This window comes from Paroedura picta, chromosome 4 (assembly GCF_049243985.1).
Source record: "Paroedura picta isolate Pp20150507F chromosome 4, Ppicta_v3.0, whole genome shotgun sequence".
In the NCBI taxonomy this organism is placed as follows: domain Eukaryota; kingdom Metazoa; phylum Chordata; class Lepidosauria; order Squamata; family Gekkonidae; genus Paroedura; species Paroedura picta.
This window is the reverse complement of record NC_135372.1, coordinates 92,875,618-92,903,307: the sequence shown is the minus strand read 5'-3', so window position 1 is coordinate 92,903,307 and position 27,690 is coordinate 92,875,618. Positions and strand designations below refer to the sequence as shown.

General features: G+C 47.6%; 2 protein-coding genes across 7 annotated transcripts in view; one reads left to right on the top strand and one right to left on the bottom strand.

Annotated features, from left to right (window-relative positions):
• Window positions 1–27,690, bottom strand: part of RPL10A (ribosomal protein L10a) — a 486,091-nt gene that overhangs the window by 410,047 nt on the left and 48,354 nt on the right. The gene's annotated exons all lie outside the window — the stretch shown is intronic.
• The window catches only part of CELSR2 (cadherin EGF LAG seven-pass G-type receptor 2), a 121,914-nt gene continuing 106,483 nt past the window's right edge, over window positions 12,260–27,690 (top strand). For all 6 annotated transcript variants that reach the window (XM_077334263.1, XM_077334262.1, XM_077334258.1 and 3 more), the window contains exon 1: window positions 12,260–15,950. In XM_077334263.1, the coding sequence (XP_077190378.1) occupies window positions 12,479–15,950 (3,472 nt within the window). In that variant the 5' untranslated portion in view covers window positions 12,260–12,478. The remainder of the gene's footprint in view (window positions 15,951–27,690) is intronic.

Below are 27,690 nucleotides of genomic sequence, written 5' to 3'. Positions count from 1 at the left end.
GCTTTTTATTTTTTCTTGGCGCTGGAATATGGAATTGCTTGGATTTTAAAGTTTTTATCTAGGTGGGGTTTTATTTTTATTGTAATTTGCTGTGAGATGACTCTCAAGAGCGGCAGGTAAGAAATCGAATACATCATCATCATCATCATCATCATCATCATCATCATCATCATCATCATCATCATTATCACCACCCCCGCCACCACCATCTAGTGCTGCAGAGGCATCCATTCTTTGGATTTCCTCCAAGATTTAGGTTTTGCCACAGCTCCCCAGCTGTGGGATATTTTCACCCTATGCTCATTGCTTTGTACGCTGTTAGGAAAGCTGATGCTCAAAAAGACTATGGCCCACAATGCTGTATTATTCGCTTGTGATGTAAATATTTCTATCTTGCCCATCAGTCCAAAACAGGAAAACCTCCTGTCCTGACCAAATTGCACTCTGGCATCTCATTAAAAGAGGGAGGCAGCCTGGCGAGCTGAAGGGAAGCCCTTTGGGGGAAGGTTTCTTACAAAGCTTGTTAAATGCTTATGCACTTTAAGAGGCTGATCTTATTAAATCTGTAGTTAGAGGAGTTTCCTCCAAAAAAGAGGTTGACCAATTTTTTTTTGCACATGAAAGAGCAGCTGGGACTCAAAGACCTGGGACAGTCTTTCATTGGCTAATGAATGCCCACCCATCTGACGGTGAAGGGCCCTTGCGCACTGGCTGCCTCTGATCAGCTCCAGTGGAGAATAGTACCAAGTTGAAAGAGGAACAAAAGGAGCAGCTTGGAGAGGCTCCAATTTGTAATTCAAAAGCGGGGGGGGGGGGGAGGCTGGAATTCACATTCCAACTTGCTGCAGGCTTGAGGGGGGGAGGCATGGGGAGGAGGGCATGGGGAACATGATTTCACCATCTCTAATAGTTGCCTACTTTTCCCTCCCCCAAACATACTGAGAGGGAGAGAAATGAACATGCTCAATTCAGCAGCAAAAGATGTGGGAAGGAAGTAGACTCCTTCTCCTTTATTTTGGAAGGTGTGTGACATTCTTTTAGACAGGACAACTGAGCAATGTTCAGAATGAAAACCTGTAGGATGCAGCAGCAGATTAATCTGGTCTTGGTTAATTCAAGCTTGGTAAATATCAGTGCTAGCAGTAATTGGCAAACAACACATCTCCAGAATGAGCAAGAGACAGCGGGGCATTAAATCGGCAAGCATGTGTTTGGTGGGCTGAGAGTTTGTTTGGTGCTGGGTGAGTTACAGGACACAGAAGCCTGGCAGCCTAGTGCCCCTCCCCCTCAAGCCCACTGAGGCCCCCCTCTCCCCAGTTCAAAAGACAACCCTGCGGGCACTTTGAAAGTTCTTGTCCGATAGCATGAAGGTGCACGTAAAGGAGAGGCCTAAGCTGGGGCCTGGGAAGGAGAAAAGTGTAAACTTTACGTAAGGCTCACATGCACTCAGTTCATGTGACATTTGTCACGTCTTGGCTTACATTCGGTTGCTTGGCAGATTCAATGGCATCACTCATACCCATGGCAGCACAGCCATCATGCTCAAGGGATGGCATGAACGGGGGTGGGGGAGGGGACTTTGGGCTTAAATGTAGGGCCACTTTTGGTGGCCACGTTTGCCTTCAAAGTGACACCTGCAGGAGTAACCACTATTGATGGCTGCTAGCTACCTCTGTAGTTGTCCAGTTTAAATATTGTTGTTGTCCATATGAAGCCATACTGAGGAATGGCTAGCATCCCCTCTGTGGACAGGATTCCCCCTCCCCTCTGTGCACTGGCTTCTTGATGCTTTTGCTACAATGGAGTCAGCAAGTGCTGGCCTTTAAGCCAGATCTTTTTTGGAGGGTGGGTGGATGCATATCCTTCTCATCACATTGTTCTTCCCTCCTTCACTTTATCTCCCCAGTAGTAACCTTTTGAGGTAGGTTAGGCTGGTAAAGACTTACTGGCCTCAGGTCACCTGGTGAGATTCTATGGAATGGGGGGGGGATTCATTCAGGCCCTAGTCCAGTTATTCTGTGCAGTTGGTGACTCAGAGGCAAAAAGAAGGAAGGGGGTGGAACAGTGTCTGTGGCACACAGAGTGGACTGCTCGACAGGGTTAGGTGGCCACCAGTGGGGGATGGGGGGGAGGGTTGCCAGCTCCAGGTTGGAAATCTCCTGGAGATTGGGAGATGATGCCTGGGGAGGACAGGGACCTCCAAAGCATCCATTCTGCCCAGGAAAAGTGAACCTAGCCTAGAAAAGTGAACTTTCAGACAGAAAGCAAGAAGTTACAGCTTGGGCTCTGAATCTCACACTCCCTTCTCAAAGGGGTCTTCCGGGGACCTGCATACCATGATGATTCTGATCAAGTGAGCAGTAACTCATGAAAGCTCATAGAATCATAGGTTGTTTCCGCACAAGGACCAATGTTGCCAATTGGTTCCATAAAGCGGAAACGCTATTTTAAAAAGTGGAATCTCGGCATTACGCATACCTGCATTTGTAGTGGAATCCAGTAGCGTTTCATTCGTTTCCCAAAGGTTTCTGGTCTCGCAGGAATTGCTAGAAAGGAACGATTTTTTCTGTGCTTGGTCCCGCCCCTGGCTGTCAATCAAATGAACAGCCAATGAGTGGTTGTTATCATGCTCCGGAAAAGCCCCTTTTCCTTTAAGCACAGGTTTAAAAAAGAAAAAACACGTTGCAACGAATCTGCGTTGATTCATTGCAACGGAGAGACCCATCTAGCTGGTGTGTGAGCTGGCGATTCATAGTTACCATGCTCCCCCGAGTGAAAAAAAAAATCCTCCCCCCGGATGGGCGCGATTTTCGGCCGAAAATAAAGGGAACTTGCAAACGGGGCTGTGTTGTGCTTGGGGACTTAGAGGAGCTTTAAAGCACTTCTGTGGAGGGACTGTAGCCAGTGAAGCCTCGCTGGGTGAATGAAGCCTTGCTGGTTCATTGCTTTCCCCGCTCGCTCCAAGGAAAAAAAATGGCGATCGCTTCGCTGGAAGTTTGGAGGAGAGAGCCAGGGGGAGGGACTTTGTTGGAACCGCAACAATGAGAATGCACAGGTCTTTTTCGCTAGTGTTGCAGATTGTTCGCAAGAGTGTAGCGCTTTTCGAAGGGTTTCCTGATTTCCCTAGAAGCGCTACAACAAATCGCTTTTCGTGGAACTGTTGCAGGAGTGTTGCAGATTGCGTTCGACGTCTTGCGGAACTGCAAATTAGTAGCATTTACAATTTGAAAGCCTTCTGCTACATTAAACTCGTGCGGAATGGCCCATAGAGTTGGAAGGGGCCATACAGGCCATCTAGTCCAACCCCCTGCTCAATGCAGGATTAGCCCTAAGCATCCTAAAGCATCCAAGAAAAGTGTGTATCCAACCTTTGCTTGAAGACTGCCAGTGAGGGGGAGCTCACCACCTCCTTAGGCAGCCTATTCCACTGCTGAACTACTCATTCCCTGCAACAAATTTTGTTAGTCTCTAAGATGCTAATGAACTCTTGCTCTTTTCTATTGCTACCGACAGACAAACAGGGCTGCCCATCTTAATCCTCTTTGTCGTTCTGAAAGATGCCCCTGGACTCACACTGGGTCCTGCTGCTTCAGACCAACACAGCCGCCCACCTGACGATTCCCAACCAATCAGTCTCATTCTTCTTCCTCCCACTAGGGGGCCAACCGCCCTCGACTCTTTCTGGCAGTTTCAGAGTCGGCACTATAATAGGGAGACCAGAGCCCTTTCTTGTCAATTTGATGATTTAGCAGTTTCCCCCAGGCCGCACCCGGCCGTCTTCCCATTGCCTCATTTCTGATTCTTGTCTGACTTGTTTTCAGTTTGCGCCAGCTATTCCAGACGCTGCCTTAAGGCTACACTCCGTTCTTTGCACAAAGTAATTCGGGCCCATCCTCAGGGTGGGGGGCTATTGCTGAGATTCAGTTAAAATCTGGAAGCAGGGATTCGTGCCTGGCCTATGTCCAGCACTGGCTCCCCTTAGATGTGGAGCAGCCCCTGGGGCTGACCTAGCAGTCTCCTTTGACTCTGATGCCTCTGGACCAGTTTCCCAACAGGCACCCATTGCACAAGAGCAGCATGGTATAGTGGGTAAGAGCGGCAGCCCCTAATTTGGAGAGCCGGGTTTGATTCCCCACTCCCCTACAGGCAGTCAGCTGGGTGACCTTGGGCTTGTCACAGTTCAGTTAGAGCTGTTCTTTCAATTCTGTCAAAGCTCTCTCAGCCCTTCCTACCTCACAGGTTGTCTTACGAGGAGAGAGAGGGAAAGATATTTGTAAGTTGCTTTGCGTCTCGGTATTAACCATCAGCTCTTCTTCTATCACTACCCCACCTCCAAACAATTGACACTGTGAGGCTGAACTGGCACAGTTCCTTATTTCTTCCAGGCCCACAATATGTGATGTCCCAATTCCCCTCTAGTGTTATGTGCCATCTTATCACACCAGCATGGCATGAGCCCAGGTGGATAGGGTGACTGGGAGAGTTTGCATCATTACCAAGCTTCAGAGCCATATGTACTGCTTCTTAAACCCTAGCTCATGTATGTTAGAATGCTAAATAATAGACTTCTCTGGAAGACAAAAAGCCCTGCCATACGCATCTTTTTAAGTGACTCACTGAGCTGGTGTGATGAAGCAAGCCTCACACGATTCTGTGTGGTTCCTCCAGCATAGATCTTTTGTTCTGAGATATAAGAAAATTGGTTTGTGATTTCAGTCTATCCTCTGTCTGTTGCTGTGTGGAAACTATGTATGTATGAGAAAAGGCACCTATACCTGTAAGTTACAGATTCTCAATTGGAACAATCTGGAATGACTCCATTTCTATGACATTTCTCCAATTTATTGTAATGAGGAATTTTAAGGTTGTATACTGCCCTGAGTTGGCTGGTTGGAGAGGGGGTATATATAAATAAATAAATAAATAAATAAATAAATAAATAAATAAATAAATAGGCACCATTTAAAAAACAACCAAAACTGGCCCATGTGTAGATTACAAAGTAGAATAAAAGTCCTTGATTACTCATGGTTACCCCAGTGTTCTGTCTTCTGCCTGTCTTTGCAAAATATTCTACTCCCCCCGGTGACAAAAAGTCTTAAACATTGTCTAAACTGTGTAGTGAGAACTTGCCATCATGGATGTGCAAGAAGTGCAAGAGCACAGAGTTCTCTTGGTTGGAATTAAAACCAAGAGGCAAGAGTGTTTTTTTTTTACTGTTTATATGTAAGCTACTCCACGTCCTCGGAAAGGGGCAGGATAGAATTCTAAAGGATAAATAAATGAATAAATAGTAAATGATGAAGCCTGGGACGTGGCCATCACTCAGCAAGTGGCACATTAAGAGATGAGCTGGCACTGGATCTCCCAGGCTGCCCCATTTCCCTTTGGTCCTTCTCCTGCAGCTTCTGAGGGCATGCATCGGCAGAGCCTCCTTTCCCAAGGCTCTTTTACAGTCCTAACAAAGGGTGTCTGCGTGACTCCATCCTTATGGGGTTCTTATCCTTCGGGGTGCTGGGTACCCTCACGTCCCTTACAGGATGGGTCCTAAATCCAGGGTGTAATTAATTGATGGCCATTCTCCTTCTGAATGGCACTGTCCAACTTGTTTGTTTTCACTCACTAGGCTAGGAGGAGAGGCAGCATTCCTTCCTGTATCCCTGGGAGCTATTGAGGGCTCCAGCTTGTCAGCCTGCCTGCTTGGCTAGCTTGCAGCTACAAAGCTCTTTGGCCCTTAGAGTGGAGACGGGAGTTTAAAAGAGTTCAACAGAAACCTGCCATGCTGCCTCCAGTCCTGCCATGTGAACGTACAAGGAGCTGTTTGTTCAGAGGCATCCTTGATGCAGAGTTTCCTGAATCTGCTTTGTTCTAGGCTGGGGGGATGTCCATTTCCTTCAAAGAAATAAGGGATCTTTCAGGCTCTTGTTGCTAGTCAAGATGCTGATAGTAGCACAGGTCCCACAGAGTGACAAACAGAGAATAAACTACATGACAGAGATGAGAAAATGAAAAGTTTATGTTTTATTGGCCTAACCATTTGTTCAGACGTTCTGCAAGCTTGCAAACCCCATAGCTAAATGTTAAAATAGGTGTTGCCATATGAAGTTAACACGATTATATGTCATTTGGCTGGTCATAATGAAAGGTATTATTATGTGGACTGTCTTCTGTTTTAATTTTACTTTTGGAGCTATATGACTTACAGCAACTTCTTAGTCATATGATGCCTATGATGGGTGCCTGGGCATGTTGTTCTAGGGACAAGGAAACAGAGCAGAAATGTTTTCTGTCTCCTTTGTTATTAGGATAAAAATGTCCAGGCAGTCAGCCTTTAGATTGGAGACAATCTTCAGCTTGGCATAGAGCCACCAGAGTGTTTCCACTGATAGATTTCTACCCATGGAACATGGCTCTTTTTCCTCCCCCCCCCTCACTTGCTGGTGTCCTACATGTCTCCAGAACTACTGTTCCTGGGGGACAGGAAGAATATTTTGTGTGTGTGTGTGTGTAGGGGGGGGGAATGTTCAACAGCAGTGAGAGGGAGAGGAGATGAAAGGCTGTCCTCTGTGTGCAGCTATCCTTCTGTCCCTTGAAACACTCTGGTGGATCCAAACTGCAGAGAAGATACCGATTTCAAGAGGGTTTGTGTGTGTGTGAAGTACATTGGAAAGATGGTTGCTTGCACAGCTGCTAAGTGCCTGAACAGTAGAAGTGTCTACAAAACCTCTGAACAACTGACTTCAGTCCTATCAGTTATGCAGCTCTCTATGTAACAACAATCTCAGTTATTATGGCCACCTACACATGGCTACTGTGCACCTTCTACTTCCTCATAGAATCACAGAGTAGGAAGGTACCTCCACGGTCATCTAGTCCAACCCCCTGCACCAATGCAGGATCTCACAACTACCTGCCCACTCATGCACAATCTGCCTAAGTTAATAAAATCAGCATTTCTGTCTGATGACTATCTAGCCTCTGCTTAAAAACTTCCAAAGAAGAACTCACCACCTCCCGAGGAAGCCTTTTCAACTGTGGAACCACTCTAACTGTCAGGAACTTATTCCAGATGTTTAGCCTAAAATTCTTTTGAATTAATTTCAACCCATTGGTTCTGGTCCGACCATCTGAGGCAACAGAAAACAACTCTGCTCCATCTTCTCTATGACAGCCCTTCAAGTGTTTGAAGATGGTTATCATATCACCTCTTAGTCTTCCAATAAGCTTTGCTCAGGATTCCCACTCAAGTTTCATAGAAAGGATTGACATACAAGGGGCAGAACACGATAGATGCCTTCTGTTTGCTTCTAATTGGTGAGCACTAATATGGTCTTCACCATTCCATTAATCATCTTGTCAGCTAGAACATGCCCATTTCAAGGCTTGCTCCAGGTAGGAATTCCCCAGGTAGTCTCAGATAAATACCTCTCTTTCAAGGCTCTCCATATGAATAACATGGACTTCACTTCTTGGGATACTGTAGGTCTTACTAAGAAATTGTATATCAAGTTCTTTGAGAACTTTACATTGCTATAAATGTTAAGATTACTATGATCCCTTTCCTAATATATACATTTATAAAGGTTTCTACATATACATCTGTTTAAAAACAAAAACACCCAAACCATATTAACCATTTAAAACCCAACAACTGTCATATAAAAAATTATATTAAGAAAATGAAGCCAGCAACATTTTTGTATGTTCAGTGCAATTATTATTTTTGCTTTTGCTCTTGCTTTTGACTTAACAGTGGTATTTCCCCCTTTTTGCTTATATGTATAGCTTGTAACTGCAGCAGGGATTTTTAACTAGGAACAATTGCTTCTTGTTGCCAGCATATTAAACAGAGTGAGACCAGAAGCTTTTCTATTTTGTTCAGTCCAGAGAAAGAGATGTGTTCTCTTTTATAGGCACCTGCAGTGAGTGGGGCTTTTGGAATGTCGGAGCCATTGCCCTTTTAAGTAACTCCAGGGGCAGACCTTGTGCCAGTAGATTGAATGTGGCTGCAAAAACATAAGCAAAATGTGCTGTAAAAGTCGGTGTAAAGAAAGGCAGGAGCTTGAGACAGAAGGGAGAGAAAGAATCCAGGCTCTGTCTCAGCCAGGTAATGATCAGGATCATCTCGACACTGGAGAAGTCCACTGGGGGAAAGGGAGGTTTTAGCCAGAGAGCTCTGCAGGCTGGCTAAGGCTGCTGTCCAGCGTAGCAGTTCTGCTTAAGCACATTAATTGGCACACACTTATACAACAGAACCCCTAATGGCTCTCAGGAGGGACTGGATTCCAATCAGATGAATGACTTCTCAGAGTTCTGCTCACATTTAGCTGCCTTCCTGAATCAGAATATTATGAGTCCCTGTACTCTGACTGGCAGCAATGCTTCAGGAAGAAAAAAGGTCTTTCCCCAATTCTGGAGCCGGATCCAAAGACCTTCTGCATGCAAAGCATATAGCTCTGCCACTGAGCTGCAGTGGAGAGACCCATCTACCTAAAGCAGTTTATTCTGTCTGATCCTTGGGCCATCTAGCACACTGTAGTCTCCCCTTATGGGTGGCATCTCAATACCATCCCTGGTATTTCAGAGCCAGTTTGGTGTAGTGGTTAGGAGTACAGTCTTCTAATCTGGTGAGCTGGGTTTGATTTTGCACTCCCCCACATGCAGCTGGGTGATCTTGGACTCACCATGGTGCTAATAAAGCTGTTCTAACCAAGCAGTGATATCAGGGCTCTCTCAGCCTCATCTCCCTCACAGGGTGTCTGTTGAGGGGAGAGGAAAGGGAAGGCGAATGTAAGCCACTTTGAGACTCCTTTGGGAAGAGAAGAGCAGCATATAGGAACCAACTCTTCTTCTTTTAACTGGCAATGCTGGGGATTGAGGTCAAGACTTTTTGTTCTGTGTGTTCTGGCTCCCCTTGTACATGCCTCTTTGGCCTTGCCATACAGACACCTGCCCCAGATCCTTTACCCTGCTGAAAGGAGCTACTTGCCACTTATGAGTTGGCTCCTGTGGCCCCATGGTCAGTGTGCATCCTCGCCTCACTCTAATGTATGAGGAGGTGATGGGGCAAATGCCAACTGCATGCCTGTCCAAACCAGTTGATTCACATGTATGTGTTACCAGCTTATATGCAGAAGGTGGATGAGAAACAGTTAGAGGGGCATGGCTCTTGGCTCTTATGGCAAAGTGATTTCCCTCTCCACAATTACGTCTTGGAAAGATTTAGGTCAAAGTCATTCATGTGATTCACCCATGAGTGCTATTGTGACACTGTACATGGGGTCCACTTCTTTCATAGAACCAAAGGTAGATCAATAGAATCTTCTGGAGATTTCCTGCACAGGCATCGCACACATTCTGTTCCACTTAGCTTCAGCAAATGGGTGAATCATGGTCTTCACCTATGTCCTATAAGGCATGGCAACAGTGGCCTCTCTGGGCCCTGCCTGAAGGCCTTAGGGCAGCCTTTTTCAACCTTCTGACTGTGAAGGTGCCTCTGAAATTTTTTTTCAGACTTCAAGGCCCCCCAGAAGTGATGTCAGCTGGTCACCCCTACCACGCCTCCAGAAATGACATCACTATCCACTCCTTTAGCCCTCCTTTTGCTTCCTCCCCCCTGCCTCTACTACTATTATGAGGGCTCTGCCTCATGTAGGCTGGAAAGAAGAGTAGGAGCTGTGAAGACAGCCTGGGCCCCATCATGCCACGCCACTTCAGAACTCCCGGGGACCCCCAGGAGTCCATGGTTGGGAATCCCTGCATGAGGGGCTCTTGTGGGCCACTGTACGAAATAAGATACTGGGGTAGGTGGCCGATTGAGCTGATTCAGTATAGATATTCTTATTTTTTTTTAAATAGCAAAATTAATTTAGCCTTCTGAAGTGAATGCATATTGATATTTCCCAGTTTCATGCGGTGCTCACCCTGAGTGACTAACACAGCTTCTTGGAAAAGAGGACAATCTGGAAGTGTTTCATTCTCATCCAAGACCCCCCATCACCATATCAGGAGATCTCAGATCCCAGGCCAGCAACTTGTGGGTCAGAGATAAAAAGATTGGTTTTGAGTGAGGCAGCCAGCCTCTTATGGTTTCCACTGAGTAGGCCTTGTGGATTGACAAGGAGCCTAGCCTCTTCAGGGTTAGTAAGACTGGAAGCTATTTTGTACTTCTAGAACAGCTTAGTCACATCTGTACTTCTTTGGCGGTGTTGGGTTCTACATTCTCTTGCCTTGCCTCCCTTCATCTCAATAACAGACCAAAGTTCCCCACAAGGTACCTTCCAGTACTTCCCCTTGTTCCTTCCCAAGATTTTCAAAAGGTGGGAGGGATATTTTTAACACAGGGCTTGTTATTGGCTGCCCTTATTTCAGAGAAAGGGGTTTCCATGGCTTTCTCCCTTCATTTCCCTAGGGCAGGGGTGACCAAACTGTGCCTCTCCAGATTTCAATTGACTACAATTACCATGAGCCCCTGCCAGGAGATGCAGGCAGCAGCTCATGGTAATTGTAGTCCATGGACATCTGGAAAGCCAGAGTTTGGCCACTCCTGTTCTAGGGCATTCCTTCGTTTATTTCCATTCTCCTTCCACAGTTCCTCGGCAAAGTAAGGAGAGAGTTGATGTGTTTGGCTTCATCTCCTTTTATGGCTTTTTTTTGGGGAGGGGGGCTAATCTCACTGTCTCAGAAGTCTGAAGGTGTCCATGGACTCAAATGTTGGGGCCCTCTGCAATAGATTCTTATTAATAGCTTGTTGTTAGCTAATGGGTGATACATGGAGATGGCATCCTAATGCTTCTCATGGCCCTTGAAGGGATTTAGAATCTGCTGGGCTTCTCTGTGTAGTAAAGGCCAGCTAATAAAGGCCTGTTTGTATCATATAGCAGTGGTTTTGATTCATTTGATTTTCACAGTAATTTAGGTCCATAATTTAAGCATGGAATGGCATTCTCTATGTTTTACACAACTTCATGGACGTTACCAATAAAGGATTAGTGCCCATGTTGGGGCTGAAACCATGCTCATGAGTTAAGCCAGACGTCCGTTCCCTGAGTCTTCACTCCTGATCATTCATCCTAGAGAAGGCTACTGGCCTGGAGCCAGCTATTTTCATCCTCTGTAAAATCACTCTCTCAGGTCCCAACCAGAAGGAAATCATTGCTGGATCTTTCAAGTAGAGATGATAATTCATCGGTGTAAAGTTGTCTCTCCTTCCATCAGTGGACCATTTTCTGTCTGCTCTGGAAAGACCCAATAACCAGTAGAATTTGGTCATTTCCTCCTCTGCATTTCCAGCCAATTAAACAGTGGGCTTTGCTTTGAGATTGTGTACAAGCAGTGGCAGCTGTTGAGTTGTGGTTCAAGTCTGCCTAGAACAGAGAGGGAGTTCACAAGTTGTTGAGGTCTATCTCCATTGGATGGGGCAACCTAGAAGGGAATAAGGACTCAGCAACTCTGGCTTTGTTAGACAGCATTGAGGTGACAGTGAAGGATGGACTTGGAGTCCTGAGAGGGATGATTCAAAGAGGCCCTCTGCAAAGTGAGGGGTACGTGGAAGCAATCAGAGTGTAGCACCGAGCACCTCAACTTGGCTTTTCCAGAGCTGAACTCTGGTTGCATAGTTGGGCAAATGGTTAGCATAGGAAACTAAAGGGACATGAGGTGTTTTGTCTGAAGGCGAGAGATGCCAGGCAAATCACTAATCCCAGATGACACTCTGCACATGCTCAGATGCATTATTGCTTTGGGTATTCCTTGGGACCTAAACCAGATAACTCTTAGTGGTCCCTGGTCATAGCTTGTAGACTCTCCTTGCAAACAAGGTCTCCTGATAAAGGCTGCCTATCGACATGCTCCTTTTCAGAGACTGGGGCAGCAAACTTGTCAACATGAACTCCAAGGGTAAGCTACAGCTTACAACAGGGAGCAAGGGCCCAAAAGAGGCTGATGGAATACAGACAAACATTAGCTAGTGAGGGACGGTGATGCCTACTTAGGAGGTGTGTCTGCAGTAATCTCAGGTGTAAGGACATTGGCTATGGCCATTCACGGGAGCTGTGTGCTGAGCGGACCACTGGAAGGGGGAGCCCGGGCTCCGGATCTGAGGAGCCCCGACTCGAAGAAGCGACGCCGCCGCCGCCACTAGAGGAAGATGTGGCGCTGTGGAGGGGATGGCCCCACCGCGCGGCCGCTTCTCTTTCAGCAAGGGTGACGCGGCTCCTTTAAGAGCCGCAGGTCTATGGAAATGAGCCGAGCCGAGCCGCTGCCGCAGCGGAGCCGAGCCGGGCTTGCTTGGCAGGCGGCGCGAGTGGCGCGAGCTGCGGGGAGAGCGCACGCGGCGGCGAACCTGCTCGGGCGCCTCTGCCCGGATCGCCCTCCTGGCATGAAACGTCGCTGCTGCTGCTGCTGCTGCTGCCGCCGCCGCTGACCGGCCGACAGACCGACCGAGAGGAGGAGGCCGGACTGCAGGCGGCGGCGGGAGATGGGCGGCGGCTGCTGCTGCGCCCCGGGCCGGGCTCTGCTCCTGCTCCTGCTGCTGGCGCTGGGGCTCCCCCGCTCCGGAGCCGAGAGCCCCGTGGAGCTGGTGCCGGCCGCGCTCTGCGTCCCCAGCGCCGCCGGGATCCCGCGGCGGCCGCCGGACGAGCACGCCGCCTGCGCCACGCCGCCCGTCTTGTGGCTCTGCCCGGCAACGCGTCCCGCCCGCGGCCTTTGGGCGCACCTGCTCGGCCCGCTGTGCGGCGGCAACCGGACGGCGGCGGCGGCGGCGGACGGGCGAGTGGTGTTGCTCAGCCGCCTCCTCCTGGCCCCAGCCCCGGGCGGGCGGCTTGGCGGGGGCCGGGGCCGGGCGCTGTGCTTGGCGCCGGGCTCCCGCCTTTCTCTGCCGCCGTCCGGCGCGCGGGGAGGGGGCCAGCTGCGGTGCAGGGTGCCCGGCGGCGGCCTCCGGAGCCCGTGGCCCCCCCGGCGCGGGGACCTGCTCCTGCCGCCGCGGGCGCTGTGCCTGAGGGCGGGCCCCCCGCGGCGCCTGGGGCTGCTGTGCGAGCGCGGCGAGCCGGAGGGCGAGAGCTTCGTGCGCTGGAGCGTCGGCCTGGCCTCCTCGCTGCGGCAGGTGGAGAAGCAGTGGCTGGCCGAGGGCGGGCGCCCGGGCCACGAGGGCCGCCGCAGGAAGCGCAACGCCAACGCCAGCCCGCAGTTCCAGAAGCCCACCTACCAGGTGTCGGTGCCCGAGAACAGGCCCGCCGGGACGCCCGTGCTCTTGCTGGCCGCCCTGGACCCGGACGAGGGCGAGTGGGGCCGCTTGGACTACGCCATGGACGCGCTTTTCGACAGCCGCTCCAACAGCTACTTTGCCATCGACCCCCAGACAGGAGCCGTGACCACCGCAGAGGAGCTGGACAGAGAAACCAAAAGCACCCACGTATTCCGCGTGATGGCCACCGACCACGGCGTGCCGCGCCGCACGGCCCTGGCCACCCTCACAGTCACCGTCAGCGATACCAATGACCACGACCCCATCTTTGAGCAGCAAGAATACAAAGAGAACATGCGGGAGAACCTGGAAGTTGGCTATGAGGTGTTGACGGTCAGAGCCACGGACGGTGATGCCAGCCCCAATGCCAACATCTTGTACCGCATCTTGAACGGGAACGGGTCCAACAGGATATTTGAGATCGATCCGAAGTCCGGCGTCATCCGCACCAATGGTCTGGTTGACCGAGAGGCTGTGGAGTCTTACCAGTTAATTGTGGAAGCCAATGACCAAGGCAAAGACCCTGGGCCACGCAGTACCACAGCCACAATCCACATCACGGTGGAGGACGATAATGACAACTCGCCCCAGTTCAGTGAGAAACGGTATGTGGTGCAGGTACCTGAGAATGTGGCCTCGAACACACACATCCTGCGGGTGAATGCCACAGACCGTGACAAAGGTAGCAATGCCCTAGTGCATTACAGCATCATGAGTGGCAACACCCGAGGGCAGTTCTACATCGATGCCCAGACAGGGAACATTGATGTGGTCAGCCAGCTTGACTATGAGATGAATAAAGAGTACACGCTTCGCATTAGGGCCCAGGATGGGGGAAGGCCTCCCCTCTCCAACATCAGTGGACTGGTAACCATCCAGGTGCTGGATATAAATGATAATGCCCCTATCTTTGTCAGCACGCCCTTCCAGTCCACAGTCCTAGAGAATGTGCCCGTTGGCTATTCCGTCATCCACATCCAAGCCATTGATGCTGATTCTGGGGAGAATGCCCGACTAGAGTACGCTCTGGTCGACACTAGCTCTGATTTCCCCTTTACTATCAACAACAACACAGGATGGATTGTGGTGGCCTCTGAACTGGATCGCGAGGCAGTGGACTTTTACAACTTTGGCGTTGAAGCCCGAGACCATGGCATCCCACCGATGACTTCTTCAGCCAGTGTCAGCATTACTGTCTTGGATGTTAATGACAACAACCCTGAATTCACCCAAAAGGAATATGCTGTGCGTCTTAATGAAGATGCTGCAGTGGGCACCAGCGTCCTCACGGTCTCCGCCATTGATCGGGACGTCAATAGTGTCATCACCTACCAGATCACCAATGGGAATACCCGCAATCGTTTCTCCATCACCAGCCAGAGTGGTGGTGGCCTTATCACTTTGGCCCTACCCTTGGATTACAAATTAGAGCGCCAGTATCTGCTTACCATCACAGCTTCAGATGGCACACGATTGGACACGGCACAAGTCTTTGTCAACGTGACGGATGCCAACACCCATCGGCCAGTGTTCCAGAGCTCCCATTACACTGTTAACATCAATGAGGACCGGCCAGTGGGCACGACTGTTGTGATCATTAGTGCTACAGATGAGGATACAGGGGAGAATGCCCGCATCACTTACTTTATGGAAGACAGCATCCCTCAGTTCAAGATTGATATGGACACTGGAGCTGTCACCACCCAGATGGAGCTGGATTATGAGGACCAGGTGTCATATACACTCGCAATTACAGCCAGGGACAATGGTATCCCACAGAAATCAGACACCACATACCTGGAAATACTAGTCACTGATGTAAATGACAACGCACCCCAGTTCTTAAGAGACAGCTACCAAGGTTCTGTATATGAAGATGTCCCGGCCTTCACTAGTGTCTTGCAGGTTTCTGCCACTGACCGAGACTCTGCCATGAATGGTAGGGTGTTCTATACCTTTCAGGGTGGAGATGATGGGGATGGAGATTTCATAATTGAATCGACCTCAGGCATTGTTAGAACTTTGCGTAGATTAGACAGGGAGAATGTCCCATTGTATGAGCTTAGGGCGTATGCAGTTGATAAGGGTGTACCAGCCATGAGGACTCCTGTTGATGTCCATATCACTGTTCTTGATGTCAATGATAACCCTCCAGTCTTTGAACGGGATGAGTTTGACATCTTCATTGAGGAAAACAGTCCCATTGGTTTAGTCGTGGCCCGGATCACAGCCAGTGATCCAGATGAGGGCACCAATGCCCAGATCATGTATCAGATAGTGGAGGGGAACATTCCTGAGGTTTTCCAGCTTGACATCTTCTCAGGAGAATTGACAGCACTAATGGACTTAGATTATGAAGCCAAGTCTGAATATGTTGTTGTGGTACAGGCTACTTCAGCTCCACTGGTGAGTCGGGCTACTGTGCATGTCCGTTTACTGGATAAGAATGACAATGTACCTGTGCTAAAGAACTTCCAGATCATCTTCAACAATTACATCACAAACAAATCCAGCAGTTTCCCTACTGGGGTAATAGGTATGATTCCAGCCTATGACCCTGATGTCTCTGATAATCTTACCTATAGTTTTGAACAAGGCAATGAACTGAAGCTGGTGCTTCTGAACCACAGCACAGGAGAACTGCGTCTAAGCAGGGCCCTGGATAACAACCGTCCCTTGGAAGCAATCATGAGAGTTTCTGTCTCAGGTAAGAGAGTGTCAGTGTTGCTGTGAATTTGAGTCCAAATCACACTGTTTAGAAAGACCATTCAGTTCATTTTCTTATCTTTCACATGAGGGAGATCTCATTCACCTTTCTTGTAGGAACCATGGCCTTTCCTCCGAGGGGGGAATCTAACCACTACAAAACTTTGTCATGGAGAACCAACTCCTAAATAACGCTTCTTTTAAAACTCTGGGAAATACATAGCTGACTGTTGGGTGTTGACATCCTTTTTAAGCAGATATTCTGATGTTGTAGGTTTTATGTTCAGTCATAGCTGCATAGATCACTTTAGAATTGTTTGAGTCTTCATAGCCAAATGGCCAACCTCTTTTGTGCAGGCAAATCCAGTTGGCTGTCTCCATCTTTGCTTTAATACAACAGCTGAAGTTTCAGTCTTTTAGTTTTTGCACCTTTTCAAACAGGCTTCCTGTTTTTTTGCCAAAGAAATTTCTCCCTCTGTATTATTTTTCCATTTTCAGAATTGGCCACGAGTATAATTCTCCATAAAATTTACTTTCTTTTGTGTATCTCTTGATGGTCTGATGGCATCAGAGTAGTCTTTGGTGTCCAAGGCAGTGCAGAAGAGGACGGAGGAATGCTCAGTGGGTGGCTTCTGTGGTCTTACCTCCTGGATTCTGAGTTGATATGTGGCTGACAAAGAACAGGGCTCAGGTTGTTCATTTGGAAGCAGGGGCAAGATACTAGCCATGTCTGTGAGGCAACACTTGGTACCACCATGTCAGTGCCCCAAAACAGGCTCCTACAGTGAGTGGTCTGACAAAGTGAGCTGTAGTTCACAAATGCATATGCCAAAATAGGTTTCTTATTCTTTATTCTTATTCTTTAAGGTGCCTCAGGGCTCTTTGTTATTCTTGCTGCGATGGGCTCATGGCTACCTCTTCCACAATATGCAAGTGGAGTGTGTGCCCCACATGAGTCTGGTAAACCTGTCAGTGGACTTTACTGCATGCTTGTTCAGAGATAAGAGACTGGCCCTCTTTAATTAGCGCAAAGTGTCCTCTTTTCCTCTTTATTATGATGCCATATCCTTGTGCACTGCAATTAAATTAAATATCACTGTTTCCGTGCAGAGCTTTGCAGGGTATCCAGCAGAGACAGTGTAGGCAGAGGTACCTACCTAGAGCTAATGCTAAGGAAAAGCCTGAGACTTGGTTCATTCACAGGACAGTTGTTGAACTTGTGTTAATGAAACTAAGTAACTTTAAAATTGTAGCTTCAGAGAGACTTGTGTGTACATGTGGTGTTCAGTGCATACCTAAAAAGTACATGTTTTAGGACACTTGTGGTGACTCACTTAAAGATCATGTGCCATCATTTTAGGGGTTTTGTTTTAGTTCATCTTTAAGTATGTAGCTGGAAATGACTGGGAAGATGTGCTTCAGATATACTCCCAAGTGAGGAGGGAAAGCCAAAATTGAGAGCCAGCTTGATATTGTGTTAAGAACAGCAGCTTCTAATCCGGAGAACTGGGCTTGATTCCCCACTTCTCCCCCCCCCCCCCGATGCAGCCAGGTGGCTGACCTTGGGCCAGTCACAGTTCTCTCAGAACACTCTCAGCCTCACCTACTTCACAGGATGTCTGTTGTGGGGAGAGGAAAGGAATGCAACTGTAAGTCACTTGGACCGTTTATGCACTGGGAACTTCACTGCCCCAGCTCTTGTACAGGAGCAAAAATCGGGGGCAGATGAGGCGCACTGGGCCAAGTGCTCCCCCATGTGGGTGCAGGAAGAGGTGGGGCAACCTGCCACGACTAAAACTCCAGCCTGCAGCCTGGCATGAAACCTCCAGTGTATAAATGGTCTTGGAGATGCCTTTAAATAGTAAAAAGTGGAGTACAAAAATCAGCTGTTCTTCTGTTTCTGTGTGCACGGTGTGCATCGTGCAAGTAAAAAATGTAGACTCCGATTTGCTAAGACACAGCCAAAGTCAACCTAAGCTTTTCATAGACAACTGAACATCTTTGGCCTATACTCTGGCTTTCCAGTGCTTTTCCTTGAAGAATCCCTCCCCAAACAACTGAGCCATGGGCAAAAACATCTCATGTTGGTGTGCAGTGAAGGTAGAAGAAACAACTTTGGCAGATGAGATAAAGCCTATAGGCCTTATGGAGCTCACCATCACTGTGCATAGTTCATAATTGTGAAATGGACTGTTATCAGCTTGCTCATGCAGAGCCTTCCTCTATGCGCTGGACCAAATTCAGTCTGGTGCCTATTGCTTTCCCTGCAGAATACCTAGGGCTTGATAATCAGTCTGCCTGTTTTTCCCCCAAAGGCAGAGATCCAGATCCTGAGTCTTCAGAAGGAATTGGAAGCTTTTGTCCATGCTTTTTCACCTCTTTATATAGTAGTTTCCTCTGAGCAGAGGTTTCAGTGGCCTCCAAACTTCCCATGACTAAACTGAAGACTTTGTCTCCAGAACCACAATTCTGGCAGCTTTTGCTGACTGAAAATCCACTCCTGTCAAGAATGGCAATCAGAAAATGGGTTGGGAAATACATTGTCTTCTCTTATTGCTCCTTGGTGGAACCTAGCTTATCCTAGCCAGACCAGCAGCTATAATTTCCCTTTCCTTCAAAAGAGTGACTAGTTGTTACTTGTCTCTTGGGTCCTTGTGTAGCAGCACCGGTTTGACAAGATTTTGGCTAGGCATTAAAGAGTGGAGTTTATGGTCCAAATTTTGCTTGTGATGTAGTTGACATCTGCTATAAGGGAGAGCTAATGGACATTATTGTGTGCAACGTGAAGTGAAACCCGCAGGCTGCTTTTAACTGTCTGTCTGCTGGTTTGGTAGGGCTGTAAGGCTAGAGGTATTAGTGGTGGGAGTGGGAGTAGGTGGCAGATGCATCTTGAGAGCTGTCCAATCAGTAGGCAGGTCCGCTGAGGGTCAGTCCTCCAAATCCCTGCTGTGGGTAGGAGTTGCTTTCTCTGGCCACTCTGTTAATTCATCTGTTGCTTTTAACTTCAAGGGAAGGCAATTCTGTGACATCCAATAATTAGGTAGCACAGTTTTCATGTCAGGAATTCTTCCTGTTGTACAGAGTGAATCTGTTTTCCTGCGGTCTCAGTCAACTGACAGTTGTTTTGCTCTCGATGGCAAAAAGTGGTCACTTCCTTTTCAGAGCAGTAAGCCTTTAATCTAGACTTTGTCCGTTTGTGGCAATCTGTCAGGTATATATGGTTCTTTAGCCATCTTTTCTGCAGGCTGAACACTCCCAGCACTGTCTGTCTTTCTCCGGATCATCATCCTGCATGTTAATCCTTGTGGTTTCTTTCCTTCTCTTGAAATCATTTGGCTGCTGTGCATCCTTCTTTGTAGGAGGTGTCCAGAACGGAGTGGGAGACTTTCTGCTAAAGCCTGCTTTAACTGGCTGTGGAATTAAACTACAGCAACAACTGACATTGTCAAGTGCGCATCATATGTTTCCCCATGCAGAGCTGTGATTATGGGGAAGCTGTTGAGGCTGTAGTCTTGGGGAACTGTGTTCTTTCTGTGTTGGCTCTTGTGGGAGCTTTTACATCAAGTTGGAACTTGCAGAGCTAGTAGTTGCAGAACGCTGTTAATGTCTTCTGTCTCTCCCTTCCCAACTGGGCAGGTGCCTGCCCCCCCCCCCCATTTCTGCTCACAAGTGCAGCAATTAGGCATTCCAGATGATCACAGATTCTGCAGAGGAGCTAAGGAAGACGAGATTGGGAATGTAGGCAGAGGGGAGAGGAGCTCCTTGTCCCAGGAGCCTTACTGCATATTGCCCATGATTAATGCAGCCCTCCCATAGCATGGCCTGGCTGCCGGAGACCAATTTGGAGATCCTTAAGAGCAGCTGTCCATGAGTCTCGGCAATTAAACTCTCAGCATGGTGGCTGGAGATTGCACCTGCTCTGTGGGGACAGGAATACTGGAGGTGGGGGTGGGGGAGGCTGGGGAATACTCCATGCTGGGGAGATAGATGGAGTGTTGATAATACCTACAGCCCCTGGCTGTCATCAGAGCTGCATTCTTGGCTCTGATGCACGGGGAACCCAAGTCCCTGGTGTTATTGGAAATTGCTGCAGCTGGTGTTCTCCAGAGCTAGTTATTGAGAACTGCAGGGCAGGTTGTCCCTGGTGCCCCTTCTCTGTAGTATGGACAAGGAAAAGTAATGCCTGGTTGTATTCCTTGTGTTAGGTAGTAGGGTATAGGGGCTGGGCCGGTAGTACTAGGATCTGGTCTGGAATCCCCACTCTGCCCGGGGAGCTTGCTGGGGCACCATGGGCAGCCTGTCATACTCTCTCAGCCTAATCTACTGCACAAGTTTTTTTGCTGTGAGGAAAAAATGGATGAGAAAAGAAGGATATTGTAATCTGATTTGGGTTCCCATTAGGGAGGAAAACAGTATATAAATATATCAGGGAAAAGCCCCAATGAAGCTTGTCTGGAGTAAATTTCCACTAGGCTGTGTAATCAATAGAAAATACCATGATCTGCCATGGCCTGTCTGATAGAAGCCATATTATGGAGACATACTATCCTCAAATGTACATAGTGATAGCCTAACAGTTATTTCTGAAACAGAAAAGCCGTTTCTAGTGTGGGTATTTGGAAATTTAGTTTCTAGTATTGTGGGATAGGAAGGAAAAGTTCTCCTTATTTGCTTTCTCCACTCTATGTATACTTTTATAAGCCTCTATCATTTCCCCCCCTAATTGTCTTTTTCTGAACTGGGAAAAAAATCAGAAACTTTTCAGCCTCTTCTGGAAGAAAAGTTATTCCAACATCTCCTGCACTCCAGTTTCTCTCCCATGATTGTTTTGGTCTCTGGCTGAAGAAATAAACTGAATGGCTTTCTCCTCATGCATAGGAAACAAAGCCATTTGTTGGAAATGGAATTGGGGAAATTCCAAACAGTGAAAGAGTATAACTGATCCTCGATTTCCCCACTGGAAGCATCTTTTCTTGCACTCTTAGATGCATTTGTACATATACAGTATAATCTGGCTCCCCAATACACTTCATATGAGTCACTTTGGTGTTCAAGTCATTCTCATGAAGAGCAGTGTCATGTTAGAGGAAATAAAACCAGTGACCACTCACTGTTCAGACATGGCTTCCCCAGCTCTTTTCAAGGATGGTCAGATCAATAAATTCCCAAGAACATTGTTGGGCAAAAGTGGACCTCTTTGGGTGAAGACCATTTGAACTAGACCTTTCCTTGAGAGACTGGCCTTTGACCATTTCTAGTTAAAAATGCAAATGTGTTCTGGTTTCCACCCCCAGAACTCTGATGGACTAGGGAGAAGTATTTTAAACTATCAAGGGTTGTTAATGTCCCTAACCAAATTTGAGTGATAGGTATATTAATGATAATCAAGATAACCAGGGATGAGTGCCTCGGCTGTGGCAATTGAGAGCCAGTTTGGTGTAGTGGTTAGGAGTGTGGACTTCTAATCTGGCGAGCTGGGTTCGATTCCGCACTCTCCCACATGCAGCCAGCTGGGTGACCTTGGCCTCACCACAGCACTGATAAAGCTGTTCTGACCGAGCAATGATATCAGGGCTTTCTCAGCCTCACCTACCCCACAGGGTGTCTATTGTGGGGAGAGGAAAGGGAAGGTGATTGTAAGACTCCTTCGGGGAGTGAAAAGTGGCATATAGGAACCAACTCTTCTTCTAATTGCATTAAACTGATTGTTAGAAGCAATGGTAGGCAACTATTTCAAATTCCAGGGTGCTCTGGGTACTTCCAGCCTTAATATCAGGTCGAAACCTTGGGGTATGTGTGTGTATGTGTACATATATATTTACATGTGTGTATGATCAGCTTCTACTAAGAATTGACATGCCAAGTTAGCAGGTGCAGACATTTACAGCCATTGTATTTCCAGTTTGGCACAGTGCCAGCTAGTGGTTTCCTCCTTTCTCACTCTGCCCTGCCATCCACAGATGGATTTTCATCTCTTCCTTTCAGTTTCCTCCTTAGTCCCCAGAGGATTTCTTCTTCTTGTGCTGCCCCCACAATCCTGCCTCCACAGCCTTCTGCTTCCTTAGCTCATTCTGGATAGACTGTGTTGTTTTGAGCCATGGAGCTGAGTTTTCTGGGGTTAAACAGTGTCAGAAGTGTGCTGTAGAGGCAGGAATGAAAATCCCGGAGCAAGTCAGGCAGGTGCTAAAACCAGGGCAAACTGGCATAGTGTGGAGGTGGGGCTGAGGCTGACTGAAGACAATAAACCATCTGCTTTGTGTTTGGACTTGGGGGCTTGAACTCCATTGGTGGGTGATGGAAGGAGAGATGCCCAGCCAGCCCTCAAACAATGCTTGTGATGTTTAGCATTAGGGACAATGCTGGCCTAAACCTCACATTGATATGAAATACTGGAGAGTTAGAAGCAGAGAGATTAACACATCCTTCCCATCAGTGTGTTAGGGTAGTGGGATAGCAGAGGCAGATGAGGCAGAAAATGAGGAGCAGATTGCTGGCAGTAAGCTCTGGGGGGGACTGAGACATTAACTAGGTCAAGGCTGGAGCTGAGATGCTGGCAGGTTCTCTGGTACTTGCCTGGTTCTCTAGGAAAATACTGGCATCTTCTTTCCATCTTAGATTAGAGCACCGTGAGGAAGCATTCTTGTGGTACTTTGTTTCTGCAGTCGCGTCCATATGTATCTTTGTCAGCTTGTCCAAAAGCTAAGTCCTGATGGCTTTACAAAACTTCAGCTTCCATGGACTTTGTTGAAGAAAGCCTGTATTTTTATGTGTGCCTGACTTTAAACCATGGGTTAGGAAGCTTTGACTGAAAATTCCAGGGTGCATTCTAAAAGTCGGATAATCTAAACCCACATCCAGCATGGTGCAGAGGTTAAGAGCGCCGACATCTAATCTGGCAAGCCAGATTTGATTCCCTGCTCCTCCACATGCTGCCAGCTGGGTGACTTTGGGCTAGCCACAGCCCTGATGAAGCTGTTCTGACCAAGCAGTGATATCAGGGCTCTCTCAGTCTTACCCACCTCACAGGGTGTCTGTTGTGGGGAGAGGAAAGGGAAGGTGATAGTAAGCCACTTTGAGACTCCTTCTGATAGAAAAAAGCAGCATATAAAAGCCAATTCTTCTTCTTCCTCATCTTCTTCCTCCTCCTCTTCCTCATTTGTGTAGTTGCCATGTTGTCAGTAAAGGGCAGTGTGTGGATTTTCAGCTTTAGTAACAGAGGTCTGAAAATTCAGGGTTTCATGCAGCATGTATAGATACTGTACAAGTGTGCAAAATCCATGTGCTGCCTGTTTCAAACAACATGGGAATTGTGCCTATTGAGAAGATTGCCAGTAAGGCATGCTTCTGATGCACATGGCTGGCAGCATCCTGATATGCATGGCAGTATCCTCTGAGATATGGTGACCTATCAGACTGCCCTTCAGTCATGCTTGGTAGCTAGCACACAGAAGACTGCAAAAACAGGTCTTTTTATTGCTTCCAATTTATGGAGATGGAGCATAAAATATATGCTGGAAGACTGCAACCAACACGTACACAGAACAAGACCTCAGTGAGCCCCTCACTATACAGTCCTTGGGTTGGGGGAGGGACTAGCTTTTAAGGGCCCACTGAAAGCTAAACATGTGTACCTACATCACACAATTATAATATCTGAAAAGGGTCTCTGTCTCACACTGGGTTAGATCCTGTGGTGCATTTTTGCTGGCACAGGGACTTTTGCCCACACAATATGATTTTCATGCTTCTTTGCTTCCATGGCAAGTCCAAAATGCCTCTTGAAATTCTACTCCAGGAGAGAGAAAGTTGCATTTCTTGAGTGGAAGTCCTTGTGCCTGCGGAGGGACATACTTCATGGCATTTTGTACAGTCCTTAGTCATAAAGACAGCCTTCTTTATTTTATCTGACCCAAATCTGACATATGCACACAGCATTTAGTCTGATGTCTATTCTCCACCAGTATCTGCAACTGACTAGGAACACCAAAAGCTGTGCAGGTTGCAGATTTTGTTTCCTGATTTTAATGGGCGTTCTAGGGACACAATGCCTAAAATAATGAGACTTAATCTGAGGGTCTCTGATTCAAACATGGCATGGACGAATGCTTGTCACACTCAACCTCCCATTTTCCTTGGCCTGTGGCCCATTGTCCCAGACTGCTTTTTCCTGGGCTAAACTAGATGGGATGATGGGAGATCTGTAAATGAAAATCTTCAATGGTTTCTGTTAGTAAATAGTTGCCATGCCTCTCCCCCCTTTGACCAGGGCCATGTTGCAGGGAAAAGGAGGTCTTATTCACACATCAGCTCATTTTTCTGTCTTAAAACAGCCTATATGATTGGAATATTTCTGCCCTTTGGAAGGGCATTTGAGGTCAAGAAAATTGTGCAGAGGAAAGGGTTAAGCACTCCTCCACTGTGGCCCTTCTCTGAACTGGGGCACATGCGGCTTCTGCGGTATCGCTTCTAGTTTAGCTGTCCTTAGCATTTATTTTTAAAGAAGAAAGCTTTCTCATTGTGGGTGAGGCGTACCTCTTTATTCACCTCTGGTGCAGCCTTCCTCTTTTACTGTTGAGAAACCCCAGAAATATTCGTCAGGCTTCAAATATCCCCAGAAGTGGTGCAATTGTGCAGAATATGGTTGGGGAAGTATAACTGTGCACCTGCCCACCCAGAGCCCCTCCCCACCCCCTCCAGGCCCATCATTGGGCATTTTGGAAGGGGTCATTCAGGAAATCCTTCCAGGGCTGTCAAGAAACCACAGGGTTTCACAACCGCCTGGTTGAGAAAGCCTACCCTAGTGCATGTCACAAATAAATTCTGAATTTTTAAAAATTATCCTTAATTAGTCCCCGTCTTCCACTATTTTTCTCCTATGGCTTTTTGAGGCGTCTTTGATTATTTGTTCTGCAGTAGCTTTGCGTGCTCCACATGAACTGCTGTAATTCATATCCCTTCTGCTGATTTCTTGTGTCTTATTTGACTAAGCTGTGTCTTGGGGCCAGTTCTCCTGTTGATGTTTGTCCTTTGTTGAAGAATACTGGTTTGGATCCGCTGGTAATTTCTGCAGGCTGAAGGAATTTCCAAATGCAGTTTGAATTCCTTACCTCCTCTACTGTACCTCCAGTCAAAATGCCCCCCTGGAGTGCTGCTTCTGGGGCTGGGAGGAACCTCCAAGAACTGCATAAAGTAGAAACTGGAGATTTTGCAGGGAAGAGAGAATCAGCAAAAATTGCCCCCCTCCAGTTTGCTGACAACCTTATTTCTTTTGGGTTCATTGGGGGGGGGGCACTGAGAGAGATGTAATGCTATTTCTGGGACTGAAGCAACTTGAGAGGGAAAAACATGAAATTTTGCTGCTGGCTGCCTCTACATGTTTGTTTTGCTGCATCCTGGTTCTCAAGTGGAGGTTTTCCCAGAATGTACAAGCAATGGGATCCCCTATTTGATTTCCTTCTGTCTCCTTTCCTCTCATCTGCTCCAGTGTTTCCCCAACCTGCTTTACTGCAGTCTTTCTGGAAAGCTCATGCTCAAAGTGGTTTTCTCTCTGTATCCCCTTGTACTCACCTGCCTTTGATAGGTTTGCCAGCTTTTTAATTTTTTAAAAGTTGCTATATTGCTATAGCTTTATAATTCTTTTTACGTTGGCAAAATGCCCTTTGGCAGCAATAGTGTGTGTGTGAGAGAGAGAGAAAGATTGATGGTAAAAAAATATGGAGCATACTCAGGTGTGGGCACTCTGGACAACAGGGGATTGTCGCCATGTGGAAGCACTTAAATATTCAACAGAGGACCTCAAAGTTTCCTTTGGAGATAAAGTTTGGAATAAATAAAAAGGAGGAATCATTTAGGTGTTTGAGAGGAGAATGAGACCCCTTGTGAGATTCGGGAATGGTTCTCAAGTAGTAGTTGGTATAAATACCAAAGATTCATGCATTACCTACTTCCCTGGCAGGAGGTGACCCTCCTCCGTCTTCCACCATTCCCTGCCATTTGTGTTGACATCTGAGATGAATTCAGACTGGAAAGAGTTGGAACCATCTGTGATATGATTTATGCGTAGACAGGTCTCCACTGTAGCCTGTCATGCAGTTCTTCCTCTTAGCAGTTTTTCTATGACAGTTAACCCAGGGTTAAGTCTGAGCCCTCTGCCTCCCCCTTCCTCAATTCTAATTCAGTCCGGTGCTGAAAGCTGTCTGATCTCTGTCTGTTTTGCTGCAAGACAACTCAATGATGTGAGATTTGCACGTATGTTGCTTCTGCCATATGGTCATGTCTGCTTATTGCCGTGGGACTGGTTCGGCACCTCATCCATGGAAAGCGAAACTAAGCTGCTCCAGCAATAGCCATCTAGGGGAGCTGCCCCACTGCTACCCACCTGGGATGTGTCTCCAAGGCACCCTCCCTCTGTTTGGCAGCTTTGTTGCATGGGAATATCTTGTTTCAGAGTGAACATTAACTCTGATCTAACTTATTTATTTAGGGGGCTGCCTCTTTAAAGAGCTGCTCAGTAGCAAGATCCTGATGGGTTTGAGTAAATAGATGGGCCTCAGAAGTATTTTCTTCTCCTCCAGTGCTGTGTTTGCTACAGGAGTAAGAGCCTTAATTTCCCCATCCCCCTTTCTTTTCAGGACTCCTAGCAGTTCAAGGGCTATGGCTGCAGGAGAGTGAGGCTACTGGAAGCCAGGGCTCCTGAATCCCAATTGGAACTTCTCCTGCTAACTTGGTGTAGTGGAGCCAGCTTGGTGTAGTGGTTAGGAGTGCTGACTTCTAATCTGGCAAGCTGGGTTGGATTCCCCGCTCCCCCATCTGCAACCAGCTGGGTGACCCTGGGCTCATCACAGCACTGATAGAGCTGTTCTGACCCAGCAGTAATATCAGGTCTCTCTCAGCCTCACCTACCTCACAGGGTGTCTGTTGTGGGGAGAGGAAAGGAGACTACTTCCGGTAGAGAAAAGCGGCATATAAGAACCAACTCTTCTTCCAGTGTACACCTAGCAAGTGTCAGGAGATTAGCTTTTCCACACCTTGAAAAGCTGGGAGTCAATGGAAAAGCACCAAAGACTGACACCAATCTCAGAAGCTCCTTTCTCCTTGCTTTCTTCTTTCTGTGCTGGTTGACTGTAGGGCAGTCATTTTCAAACTTTTGACCATAGAGGAGTCCCTGAAATAATTTTTCAGACCTCAAGGAGCCATGGAAGTGATGTCAGTGGGCCTCGGCTGCTGCCACACCCCCAGAAGTGACATCGCCACCTGCACCCTTAGCCCTTCTTTTGCTCCCTTCCCTCGCCTTTAATACTACTATGGTGGCAGTGTTTCATATAGGCCAGAAAGAAGAGAAGGAGCTGTGAAGACAGCCCATAACCCTCCATACCACACTACTTCAGAGCTCTCGTGGACCCCCTTCAATACTCCTGCGGACCCCCAGTGGTCCATGGATCCCTGGTTGGGAATCCCTGCTGTAGGGTGAAGTTGTGACCAGACAGCTCAAGCTGCCAGATTTGGTATGGTGCAGGTTGCCTTTGTTCCATTAGTAATTATTTAGCAACATTATTAATTATTTAGAATGGTTAATTTGGCAGGGTGCCATTTCTCCTGCCATGATGCAGGACTTTGAGGAAAAGCTATAACTGCCAAATTCTGCTTTTTGTGCAGCTACCAAAAGTCAAGGGTCTTTGTTCTGAGTCTGGCGGTCTTACTGACTAGTTAGCATTGTCCTTCCGGATCTGAATCACAGTTAT